Consider the following 13,131-nt stretch of genomic DNA (forward strand, 5'->3'; position numbering starts at 1 on the left):
GGGATAGGGAATGCCTTGAAATCTCTGGGTGTCCCTGGACTGCAGTGCTGCATCCCGTACCCATGCACTACTGCACCTTTCTATGGCTCTAAAAAGAGAAAGCATCCCTGCGAGCCGCTGCATAAACACACAGATAGTGATCCTCTCACCCGATAGGGAGCACACAAGCTGAAGGTTGTAAAATATAACTGCTAAGGTGGATGCGGTGCTTTTGGAGACAGCAAGTCTTTGACTTATGGCCATGGGGGCAGCACAGCAATGGGGTGTGCGTATCCACATCCACTTGGTGAGAGCAAGCAAAAAATGTGCAAAGAAAATCTAATGCTGCCTCATAAACATGACTGAGTGTGCTACAATGAGAAATCAAAAGTGTGCAATAATATGAACACAAATGGCAGTATTTGGACTCCTTCCTGCACAATACAGAGGCTATACATTTTTTTTTTGCCCATAGGGAATGCTTCAATATAAATCCAAGCACACAGAGAAGCTACAGCAGCGTCATTTCCAGCTCTTGCCAGGACCTGGCTTCCTGCCTGTGCCTGGGCTGCTGCCTCAGATTGCTCTTGCACCTGGTGAGAAGCAGGAAGGTTTTAACATCTTGACTTAAAAGTCACTGTAGCCTCTTCAAGTTGTTTTCCACAGAGTTGTTTGGAGAACGTTAATTCTTTGATTCATTCCCAAATTCAACGAGCTAAGAAACACTAACGTGAGACAGCAAAAGCAGCAGTACAACACCTGCAACTCCCCAGGCTTGAACTTCACATATATTACTGAGTCAGCCAACACCCATTACTTGTTCTGCCTCTGCTCTTGAAAACAGTAAAAGCTAAAGTCTGCACACCTCCACGCAGCAGCAACACGAGCAAGGCCTGCTGCCCACCCTGGGGTGGAAGGAAGCTGAAAAACACGAAGCGGTTCACAGAAACAAGCCTCCATGACAAAACAAAACAGTGACTAGACCCTCCTTACCAGGGGTCTCAGCAGTGCAAACTGGTACACAGAGGTACAGCATGGAAGGAAATCCCTGTCTCAAAGTGTCTGCAACGTGTGCTGTGGATCCAGCAGCTATGGTCTAAGTTTGAAGAACCAGAAGTCCAAACTTACCTTGGTCAGCTCTTGGGCATTTGCCAGATTGTCCACGGCGATAGCCAAGAAGACGTTCAGGAGCGTATCTGTTGGGGAGCAGCTAAGGAAAATTCTTCACATAGCAAATACAGCAAATGGTTCCTCTTCTGCTACCACTACCCTTCTTTCCCCATTCCAGCCATGGTATATTACGGATAAACCCCTCACACTGCTGCTTTGTCGTTGTCATTCCCAACTCACCCACTTCTGCTGGGAGCAGCTGAGGAGCACAGCAGGTGTTGGACACCTGTCTGTCTTCACCAGCACACATGTCCTGGTGGGGATACACTCACACCCACAGGATTTCACCTTCATTTCTCCCTTTTGCTTAGCAGGATGACTGGCAGCTCCTGGAAATGGCTCATTTTAAAGACAACACAAAGGCATTGGGTATTACAAAAAAGTTAGGCTGAGGTCAGTGCTCTGCTACATGCCAGTGGGGGGAAACGCTCATGACTTATCACACCGGAGTCGATGTGACAATTAGAGCACCACGAACATCCTCTGTCCTGAAAGCTGCGGCGGCCCGCAGTGTACAGCTACAGCCGAGCCCGCCAGCAGGACACCCAGCCTGAGCTAACGAGCTCTGCCGGCACACGGGCCCTTAGTCCAGCCACCGCACACAGCCCACCTAAACCACTGCCAGTGCCCACGCCAGCCAGGCTTTCTCTGCGGAGCACTGCATTATATCACTAAGACATCACGTTTCCCCATGGTTATTAACTCATTCATTGTTCTCACTTTTCCTCTTAATGTTTTCAGCTATTACTTGGCCCTTCATGTATTTTATTGTTGTTGTTCCAGTTAGGTGTCTGCAAAACAGCCACAAAGTCATCATAAATCAGACACCTCTGCATGTGAAAGGAGAGCAAGCAAAGCAAAACCAAGCCAAAACTAATGCCCAAGAAGCAAATGCATTTTGCTCTCGTACATTGCCTGGTGACAGGACAGTCACTCACCCTGGCTGTGCGAAGCTGTAACTGCTGCTCTGAACACGAGTGTACACGGCAATGAAGTTGATCTCATGTATTTACCCTCTGGAGATTCACAAAGGCCTGAATAGCAATGTGCTGCTGTTGCATTGTGTTGTCCTCACCTGAGCCAAATGCGAGTCTGGGACTCCAACTGCAGGAGCTGTAGGCAGATAACTGACCCAACATAAAATAACTGGATGTGGTCCTGCTTTCGTCTGTGAGTTGGAAACGATGCAGAAAGCCACACTGCAGGTGGGGCAGGAGCCAAATGCAAGGGCTGAGTGCTGGAGGGAGCAAGATGAGCTCCCAGGGTGCCGGCAGACCTGCATAGATTTCGGGAAACCTTCACCTCAGCACCCCCCAGCTGCTTCCCATTTCTCAGCAAGACTGCTGGGAGGAAGCACCTGAGGTTTCTCTTCAAACAGAGGAGCCAGGAGTGGTGCAAGGCTGATCCAGCTGCAGGCTGGTGGTGCTGGGTGTCTGTGCCCACAGGGAGTGCGCCCAGCAGCCCTCGTGCCCCGGCAGCCCTGCTACCTGCAGACCCTGCTGGCTGGGGAGACATCACCCCATGCTGGCAGGGCTTCAGGAGACATCTCCCGGGGCAGCTGGGAACCAAAGCTGGCCCAGACAACCAGCTCAAGGCTTTGCTTTCCTCCTCAAGAGCATTCTCCAAACTTAATTCAGCCAAGACTTCAGAACCAGACATTCAGGCCTCTTATTCCCATTGGGATAAGTGTCTCCAGAGCCTAAATACCCATCAGAAAACAGATCCTCTGCCTGCGACAGTGGAAGCAGGAGCTGTATTTAATATTCTAGGATGCGTCTGCATCCTGCAGGGGATGGGACACAGAATCCAGAGGTTTCTCCAGGCAAAGGCCAGGTTCTCTCCATGTCAAATAACAGAGAATAGAGGTTTTTATTGTGTGAAGATGATTCCCTGGGGGCGTCAAGAGGTTTGAAATGTGGCGCCCATCTATTGCCGCTTCCTCTGTTCAAGCAGGACAGCAAGGAGTATGGGGCGGGAGCACCTTGATCCTGCTGAGCCCAGTGAATAAAGAAGCAGAAGAAGGGAAAGATGATACTGAAATGTCCCTGCGTCCCTTCACCTTGGAAGTGAAGCATCCAACTCTTGCTCGGGGGGAACGAATATATCAGTAATAAAATTGTCTTGCTACCTCTGCTTCCTACACACATGTGCTGAAATTGTCTTGTGTAACGTAATCAACTACTGGAAATATAATTACTTTTTAAAAACAAACAAACAAACACAACAGTTCGGGCTGTTTTGATTCATCTCCTAGCAGACGCATTCTGGTGGAATTGAGTGTTTCTGCCCCCAAAGAAGGTCCCTCAGCCCTTTTTGTAGAGCTTGGGGGCTCCCAGACACCAGCTGAAATCCATCTTCCAGCCCAGGCTGTACCCCACAGCCAGACCCACGGACCACCCTGGCCAGCTGAGCCGATGCTGGTGCTGAGAACGGCTCTTCCATGCTGGAGGAAAGTGCAAAAGGCAGCCAGAGGCCAGGGCTGGGAAGGGTGGCTGGCTCCAAGCATTTGCTGCTTTTCATTTCAGGCTTTTCTGTAGATTTTTGGATTTTTTTTTTCCTCCTTTTCCCCCTCAACAGATGCACCAATTTATTAATTTACCAGATAACAATGAATACAGGCATGGTGTAATTTCCTAGAAAATGAGCCAAATCCTGCTGTCACTCTAATCATACTACTTTCATTAAACCATTTAAGACAGAGAGGTCTGGCTCCACATGGGCTCTCTGCAACTGGAAATGCAACGTGAGAGAATTCTGACTTTTAAAAACAGTTTCTGGATCATTTCCTTGCAATGTGCCTTGAAAATATAAACCGATTCAAAAAAGCAACTGAGCTGCAGCAAAAGCAAGGGTAACCAGCACCCTCCCATGCTCCTTCATGACCTGGAACAATTATAGTGCCCCAAGCAGCTCTGGGAGAGGAAAGGAGTCCTTTGTGTTTAAAAAGTGCAGGTTTTGCAAGCTGACCCCAGATCACTAAAGCTGATTCTCTAACAGAGGAGATTTGATCCAGTCCTCCTAAACTCTTAAAATTGAACTCACGACACGCCTATGTTCAAAAACTGAAAATAAAACCACTCCCAGCAGAAGAACCAGAGTGCCTTAGATGGGTCTTAGACTGATTTCAACATTAGCCAGAAAATGAAAACCGAAAGGCCCATGTAAGAAATTCAGTCACAGTCTGAATTCTCTGCATAGGAAGGACTGGAGGCAAATCCATGCTGGACAAATAAAAAAGACCCAGTGCATAGAAAAAAGCAAATTCTTATCACTTTTGGTGGACAGTTCTGCAAGGCAAAGAGGAGAGAACTTTGTGAAAGGGAGACTGACGGTAACATTCAAGTCCCAAGTTAGAGCAAAAAAGAATTTTACATTAAGCTAATCGATAATTAAGCTAATCAGCAGCCCAGCCGGTGCAGGCTGCTCTGCACAGGGTGTCCTGGTGCCTGCCAGGCTCGGAGGCTCTCCGTGGGAAGGGGAACCTGCGGCTCCCCCCGTGCCTTGCCCTGCGCTGCAGCATCGCTGACATTAATGACTATTTTACTTCCCGCAGAAATGCGGGACTGTTATTTTCTGGCAAACTGAACTTTATTTTCAGACCTTCCTGGTTATGTTTTGACAGTTACGAATAACTTAAGTCCCTGGCAAGTCACACGGTTCAGCTTTCCCTCCGAGATAAATGACTGCCTGCTGCTTGCTCTCAGCATCAAAACCATAACTACTGAAAAGCAGGGGTAGCACTGACCTTACCGAAACCCTGCTTGAAACATCAGCGCGAGCATTAGTGGGCTTCTTGTGGCAGCTCCTGCAGTAAACACAAGGAAAAGATTTAACCCCTTGTCCTCTGTTGTCCTGCTCATGATGCTTAAAGGCAAACAGGGCCCGTGTGATGCAGAGAGATCATCCAAACCACGGAAACCTTCAACAGACAAAATCTTGGCCAGATCTCCAGGTCTCCTACAGGGTTGCAAATCTCCGCAGAAATTAATAGATAGGCTTCGTGTTTAAGACCCTGATCACTAGAAGGTGGTGAAAGAAGCCTTCTAGGATCAGTTTGCCCATCCCTGTTCTTTGTGTTCACAACAACCCAGTGGCTGCAGCAAACTCATCTCCACCTGCCCGGTTCGGAGGGGATTAAAGTCTCGCACTTGACCTGTAAGCACCGCTTCCTCGATAAATGCACAAACAGTGCACCGAGGAGTGCTCTGGCCGTGCTTGAGGCGTGCCACCAGCGTGCGGCCATGGACAAAGGGGACGGGAAAGGCACCGGAGATGTCCCAGGGATGGCAATGCCGGCGGCAGGCAGCATAAGGGAAAGCAACACACCAGAGCTCTGCCAGCAGGATAGCTAGGGGAAATGTGGGCAAGTTTTCAGCCCAGAGCTGTGCCACGGCAAGCAGAGGCAAAGACCAAATTCATGGCAGTCGCGAGATGCGAGGCTGGTCCTTATTCCAGCCACGCGAACTTCCCCTGCTCTCTCTCCTTTCATGGAAACACAGGGGAGAAGCCCCTCTTTTAACTAAAGGGGAAAGAAGGGAATTCATATCCTGTTCTTCAGAAACACTGCATCTTCGCTGCTCTAAGGTTAAAAGTCTTTCTCTCTCTCTCTGAGCCTTGCTGTCAAGCCTGATTATGGCTTAATCTCATTTCCAAATGCCAAGCCCCGAGGACTGAGAGCTCTCCCTCCCTCCCAGCTCTCCACTGACCCAGTTTTCAGATGCCTCGTGTTTCTGGAAGGAGCATGCTGAGGCTGGTGTCTGAGCGGAGCTGCCGGGCCGGCCCACGTATCCTGGCTGCTGCTGTTCCGACACCGCACGTTCATGGGGAAAATCCCACAGACACCCCTGTGGGACAGGCACGGCTCGCACACACTCTGCCCTGCTGCTCCGTGTCACGGCTCCTCATGCCAACGGGGAGATTTCACGCAAAGCAAAGGGCTGGAGCCCTGTCTCCCAATCCAGAGGCTCTGATGTCCCATGCCATCTTATCTTGATCCCCTGTTGTAGAGATCTACATCTGTAACAACTGCTTCTTTAGCACGGGTATGGCCCCCTGCATACCTTTCCCTTTCTCCTAGGTACCCAGCCAATGTTGCCAGCCCTAGCAGGACTCCTAGGGAAAGACAAAAGCTGGAATGGTAACTGGCAGGAAGGTTCACAGTGCTGGGACACCCTACAGAGAGCTCTCCAGCAGAACTGCAGCACTCAGCATTATTATCCCAGAACTAATAAAGCAGCCACGCTGCCTCATATACGCAACAGTTTTCAAGTTTTGTTTTTAAGGATGCTGTTTGCCACCACACGGCTTATCACTGCAGCCAGCAAACTTCTTGTGCCAACAAATTTGTACCTTGCTAATGCGAGCAACGCTACACAACACCAGCCCATCAGCAGAATCCATCATGAAACGAACAGCCACCACAAATTCTGAGCTCTGCTGGCTCTCCAATCTCACACAGCCATTAGATGTGAGAATCTCTGCTCGGTTCTGTGCAAAACACAGCCTCCCTTTCTAAATCCTTGCTCTGTGTGACTGCTACTTTTGGCAGACTCCTCAAGACACTTCTGGAGGACACAGGCTTCCCAGTGCCCTCAGCAGATTTTCAGGACAAAGCAGAACAAGACATCTTAATAGATCTCATCTGTCTGGTCTTGAAACATGACCAAATACTCCCAGAGCCCAAAATTCAGGACCTGGACTCCTGGTTTAAGCATTATGTGGAGACAAGACATGTTCAAGCACTTAGAATAGCACAGCTGGTTAAGCTGTTGTGTAGGCAAAGGCGCCAAGACACTGGAGCCTGATTTACGTGATACACCAACTTCAGTTCTTTCTCCCACTGATCCAGTACCCATAAAGATATTCAAGGTACAGAAGTCCTGCTCTGACTCAACTTAATTACTTTTCCCACAACATAAATTAACTCACAATAGAACTTTCTTAATCTAAACCATGAAAAATAAAATGGACAAAGACTGTGCTCACATTGCCATCAGAAAAGTGATGCCAACACGGACAACTTGCCTACAACTCTTAGCCCAGGTGCTGTAAGGAGCAAAGCCGTAGCAATAATCCGGTTTTAAAAAGTGCTTGTGCATACACACAGGTGTGCGTGTGAGAAAGGAATAATGTAAACTAAACTAGATTTTTCTAGTACCCCTGGAAGGGTGCGTGGCACTGTGCCACTAACACAAGGCAGCATGCAAGGATACAGTTACCAAACAACGTCAGGACGATGAAGTAAATGGAGGAGAACATCCCCGAGTGGACACCACCCTGCGACTCTATGCCGTGGTACATCACCGCGTTCCAGTCTTCCCCCGTCAGGATCTGTGCAGAGAAATTTGAGAGGGAAGAAGGGGTGACACAGAGGGAAGACAGAGCAGAGACGGTCAGAGGCGCTGTGCAACTTGACGCAACCCAGGACCGGTCTCCCGAGGGGAATGGATCAGCACGTCGGTGTGGCAGGCTGCGGGACAGCAGCCTCCCAGCCTGCATGGTCTCCCCCCAGACTGGATGCACCTTTCTCCTCTGGGCTAAAGAGGAGCGAGGGACTTCAGAACTGCTGCTGGGGGAGGACGGGTGCACCAGCTCCTGCTCTGTTACGTGCCTGCTTCACACCTCTGCCACCAGCCTCCCCGCAGAGGCAGTAGAAGCCACATTCCAGTGCTTCCCCCCCAGCAAAACTCCTGACCCCTCTCTGTTAAGTCATGCCGAGATGCCAGGGTTCAGCACTGCCCAGGCACCCAGTAAAACCCTGCCTCCAAAGCCCAGTGCCCTGAGTGGGATCTCCACCAGCTTCAACTCCTTTCATTCGCTTCATACAAGAAGGTTTTGCTCAGTCATCACCCCAACACACACGCTTTAAATACACTTTTTAGTGACCCACATAACAGGACAAGCACCTGCAAACCCCTTCCACTACTCCCTGACCCCCCGGTGCTGCAGACAGCCTTGCTGCAGCTGAGCCTGGCTCAGCATGTCAGCCCCCGGGCAGCAAAACCACCGCAAGGCTTGCCCAGGCTTTGCACCACTACAGTTCTTCTCCAGGCTTCCTGCTTCCCGAGGCCACAAGGAAGCTCAGCCACCCAAACAGCCACCAATCTCATAAAAACCTAAGCAGAAGCAATACCCAAATGTGAGGGAGGACAGAGGAGGGCAGCTTCAAGGGGACTCCGCTCCTCCTGCGTCCTTGTGCACGAGCGCGACCGCAGCCCAGCCTGCAGAGCTGTCCTGGCTGCAGGCTGGGATGCTGACCTGGGGCTTATTAGCAAACACATAAATACCAGAAAAACTAACCTTAATAAGCGGAAGTACCTAAGTCTAAAATAAGCCTTGTCACTCTAGACGCTAATTTTGCACCAGTCTGAACTGCCTGCCATTGCTGTTCTTCACCAATGACTGTAACACAGCAACATTTTCAGCAGATCAATCCTTCATCTGCCCACCGGGGCCAAGTCTAACAATAGTTACCTTCAGTACATTAAAAATGCCCACTGGAATTCAGAGCTCAAATGCCCAAATAGGAAGCTGTCTCTTTAGCAGAAGTAGTACGGAAAAAAGAAAAACAAACCAACAAAAAAACCACCAACATACTAATCAATCCCAAGTGCATACAGTACTCTAGAAATAATTGCAAATTCCAGACTAACCATAAGCTGCTGATAGAGAGAAAATTTCTTGCTGCAGGGTTGGTGCTGATGACAGCATTAAAGCAAGAGCAAGGAGGGACACAAGGCTACACAGTGCATATGCAACCTTGTTTCCTAAATGCAGAGTCTGGTCTCAAATAATTCAGTGCAAGCCCAGAGCAGCCCACCCCACTGGAGTTATGCTGGGTTTACACCAGTGAATATGAACCAGGCCACTGGGTTTTCAGCTCTGGCACTCGACTACACAAAACCGTGTTCAAAAAACTGCTGCTCATCTCTTTTCCGTGAATTCACAACTATCCCTGCTTTCTAGAAATAATCAGAAAGTGATTCCTGTTCATGCAGACATTCACAGAAAAGGAACTGGTGGGAGCACTTCTGTGCCCTGCATAAGGCCAAGGGTCACAGGTGTCACAAATTACAGGCTGCACCTGAACCCAGCAGGACTTGGATTTCAAAACCCCAACCAGGTTATTCTGTAAGTGGAACAAAATCTTAAAGAATAAAAAAAATGTTTGTTTTATGGAATTGTTGCAGAGATACAATTGGTCTAAACTCACCGGACATCCCGCGCTGAGCTGAGGATGCTCTGAGGCCCCGCTGGGAAGATGGGGACACTGACCCGGTGTCCTTCCCCAAATTTACACTGTCACCCTCCACAATTATTTAGGCAATTAGGTAGCAGCCCTCAAAGTGCAGAGCACATGAGGTCTTTCTGGTTTATAAAGTCTGTGTTTACGGATGCAGTAAGAACGGCTTGCTTCAGGAGAAGGGACAGCAGTGCAAAGGGGCAAGCGATAAGGACTTTGGTGTACAGGGAAGCCCAAAGATTTTGGATTTTCCTGAGCCCCAAGCTGCTTTTGGCTGTCCCTAACAAGCACTTTGTCCAGTGCAGCACAGCTTTTAGCAGTTAGGCTTGGCTGAGGAGCTGTTGGATGACGGAATAAAAAATGCTTTTAAGATCTGCTGTGAAATCCTAAAGGACTAATGAACATGCAAGGGTGGAAGACACTCAGCTGCTGGGGATCAGCACAGCACCATTTCAAAGGGCTGTCCTGAAAGGGAGATGCTTTCCTGAAGGACCTGAATAAACGCCAAATCACTTAACTCAGCATCATATCTCACAGTGGGGTCAGCAGGGACAGCTGGGGCACCAAACCCTGCTCTTCCCAGACCTCAGCAAGGGCTGAGGTCCGGTCGCATCCTGCCACCGCGACTCCTCACCTCCCCCAGCAGCCACCAGGGCTCTGCTTCCCTTCCTCGCAGCCGGCAGCATGCAGTTACTTAAGCAGCAGCTCTCCAGGAGCAGAGCACGTATGGTTAATAGAGGTCTTGCCGCTTTATAGTCTCCGTGTTTATGGATGTTGTAAACACTTGCAGCTCAATGACTGCTGCAACAGGGAGATGTAGCTATTTATTTTTCATGCCTGTATATATGAATATATATACAGTTTGTATTTTGTATACACACAGTTGGGCATTCAGCTCATAATATCTTACTCGAGGGCCAAGAGCTGGAGAAAAACGTGTGATGCTCCTAAAGGGAGTTTAGGGAGAGCAGGACTTGGTTGCGCCAAATACCAAGTCCAGTGAGCTGCCAGGTGGACACAGCATGTCCTGGGAGTCCCGTGACAGAGGACTGTGACCCAGCTGGGTGTGCTCACACAGACAGGGTTAAGTCAGGCTGCGGTACCTGCTGCTGTGGTTTGGTTTTATCGGATGCTGGGGGCACCGGCCCGATTCGGAGGCAGTCAGCTGGGGCTGAGCCCCTGACAAATTGCCCACATGTGGAGCCATTCCCCAGCCACCACCTCCAACCGATCCCCAGGTGCCCCCAGCCCACCATCTCTCTCTCCGTCTCCCCCAGGTTATAGCAGAGGGGTTGGTGCCCCAGCCCCCCTGTCCCAGTTATTCTTCCCTGTTCCCAATTAACAAAGAGATCACCACCGCCTCCAGCTGGGTGACTGCGTGCCCCATGGAGCACAAAGTCACACACCAACATGTTGATGTTTGGACTTGAAGATCTTGAAGGTCTTTTCCAACCTCATTCTATGATTCCGTGTTCAACCTCATGCAGACCTGAGCTGGAGAAAGAAACCAGGAGAGGAGCAGGCTGTGCCTTAGGGAGATCTTCCAAATCCATCTTAAAGCCTCAGCAAAGGGGTGAGAGATGGATAGGCTGTATCTGGCCTTATTATATTTGTTCACTGCATCAAATGTGTTCACTGGATGCTGCTGCTCTGCTCGTTAGAGCAGCAACCGAATGAGCCTGCTGGCTGGCTGAGGTTAGAGGAGGGTCCAAAGCCTCTACTGAAGAAATGTTAACGTGATACTCGCAATTCAGGGGTGCAGGGGGATGGACCAGGAGGAGAGGTTATTGAAATATCTCTGTGAGATTGCTGAGAGTTAAGTGAGTGCTGAAGGTTTTGCTGGTTTTAATTCATAGCTCTGATGTTCTTCACAAATGACATAAAGCCAGCAGTATTCTCCTTCATCCCACAGCCACCACATTACAGGGGCATTCATCTTGGGAACAGAAAGGAAATATTTCAGCTAAGATTCTCAAGAGACAGCTATAGTCCCAAACCAAAATAGCAATGAAATCTCCAGATGCTCATATCCGGAGACTGACTCTGTGGCAATACCTTTACATTTCTGTAAGCCCCTTTTTTGATGAGCACTAAAATAGTATGAAAATATTAATCTACCATGATTTGCAATATCCTACAAAACCTGTTTCACATCTGGAAAACAACAATACCTACATGAAGCTGCTTGTGCAGAGGTCACGGGACACATTTTCTTTTAGACTCTTTTTCTTGTTTAATCCGAAAACTGTCATCCACACAATTTTTATTTTTTATTTTTTCCTTTTTTTTTTTGGAACACGAAATACATACTCCTGGATCCATACTCCTTGCAGAGCTAGGTTGGGGTGAAGTTTGAGCTCAAGCTCACATCAACAATTTGTGTAGGACAACACCCAAAAAGCCAGAGGGTGCTCCATGGACTGGTTACCTGCACATTGAGCAGGGTTGTGCACCCCCAGCTCTCTGCTGAAACACCTGAAGTGAATGCTTAAAAATGGCACGCAGGCAAGTGCTGCAAAATGAGGCTTTAAATCTGCGCATTGCATCTCCCAGAGCTGCTACTTCTTCCTGCCATCACACGAACTTGCCCAAGGCTGATGCCTCTTTATGTGCTCCCCCATTGATTGTAATTCTTATCCAGCATTATCTTATCTTGAGCTATTACAGTGCAAAATGCTACATTATTTCCTTACTGCCTGGAGCTAGCTCAGGCATGTCTCCTCATTAAATTACGGCAACTGCAGGAGAAAGTGGAACAGGTCAGCCCCACACGGGCTGGCTGATTTACGGCAGGATGATTTACACAGCCCGCCACATGCAGTGCTGCCACTGCAGCATGCACCCCTGGGGGCAGAGGCCTCAGGAAGGAGAAAGCATGGACACACACCATCCTTGAGCACGGAAATACCTATTTTAGTGAAATTTCTTACCTAGCAAAAACTCTTTTGTTCTAGTTTCCCTTAATTCCATAGCACTGATCTTTAATGGCACATTGACTGCTCAGTGTAGCCAAGATACCTAAGAAGGAAGGACTTCTCCTTTCCTAAGTTCTGTGGACACCTCTCTGCTCACCACAAGCTGGAAGAGATGCCCAAGAATTTCTTTTCTAATGCTGACCCAGGACAAGGGATGGCCTTACCTGGAACACCGTGAGGATGGCGGCTGGGAAGGTATCAAAATTTGTGGTTGGTGTTTCGTCTTGAAAATTGAATCTAGAGAAAGTAATAAATAAAAACAAAGACAGTAAGGGACAAGGGACAAGCAACTCTCCTGCAGTCCCGTAATGCCCTGTAACCTGAGTCACAGAGCAGCACTTGCTCCACCTGGAAATAACATCCCAATGAGTGCAGCAGAGAACATGGCATCACTGAGAACATGGTTAGCAGAAACATTAGCAGAAATTAAATTTGGATCCTGGAGAAAATTTTGATACTTTGAAACTAACTGTGTCCACAGTTCAAACGAACAACCAAAAGCCCAAACAATTTTGCAGAACAAGCCATTTCAAGAAGTTTTTGCCCACAAGTGTAAAAGTCAAAACTGAAAAACTGCCCCACTTATTGGGGCAGTTTTATTTAAAATTTTTAAAGATAAAATAAGAGTTGATTGAAAAAAACGTTATTTCATTTTAAAATGTTATTTTGGAGTTTAAATGGTAATATTGTAATATTTCTTGTTGCAAAATTCATTACAACGGGCATTTCTTAGTGGAAAAAAAATCAGATTCAGCAAAACTGTTT

General features: G+C 48.4%; 1 protein-coding gene across 14 annotated transcripts in view; it reads right to left on the reverse strand.

Moving 5' to 3' along the window:
* LOC308180364 (voltage-dependent N-type calcium channel subunit alpha-1B-like) overlaps positions 1–13,131 on the reverse strand; it is a 283,793-nt gene that overhangs the window by 95,278 nt on the left and 175,384 nt on the right. For all 14 annotated transcript variants that reach the window (XM_080561843.1, XM_080561849.1, XM_080561844.1 and 11 more), the window contains 3 exons: positions 12,531–12,603; positions 7,362–7,479; positions 1,108–1,175 (listed from right to left, as the gene is read on the reverse strand). In XM_080561843.1, coding sequence (XP_080417969.1) covers positions 1,108–1,175; positions 7,362–7,479; positions 12,531–12,603 — 259 coding nt within the window. The remainder of the gene's footprint in view (positions 1–1,107; positions 1,176–7,361; positions 7,480–12,530; positions 12,604–13,131) is intronic.

This window comes from Anser brachyrhynchus, assembly GCF_964034855.1.
Source record: "Anser brachyrhynchus genome assembly, chromosome: 19".
NCBI classification, from domain to species: domain Eukaryota; kingdom Metazoa; phylum Chordata; class Aves; order Anseriformes; family Anatidae; genus Anser; species Anser brachyrhynchus.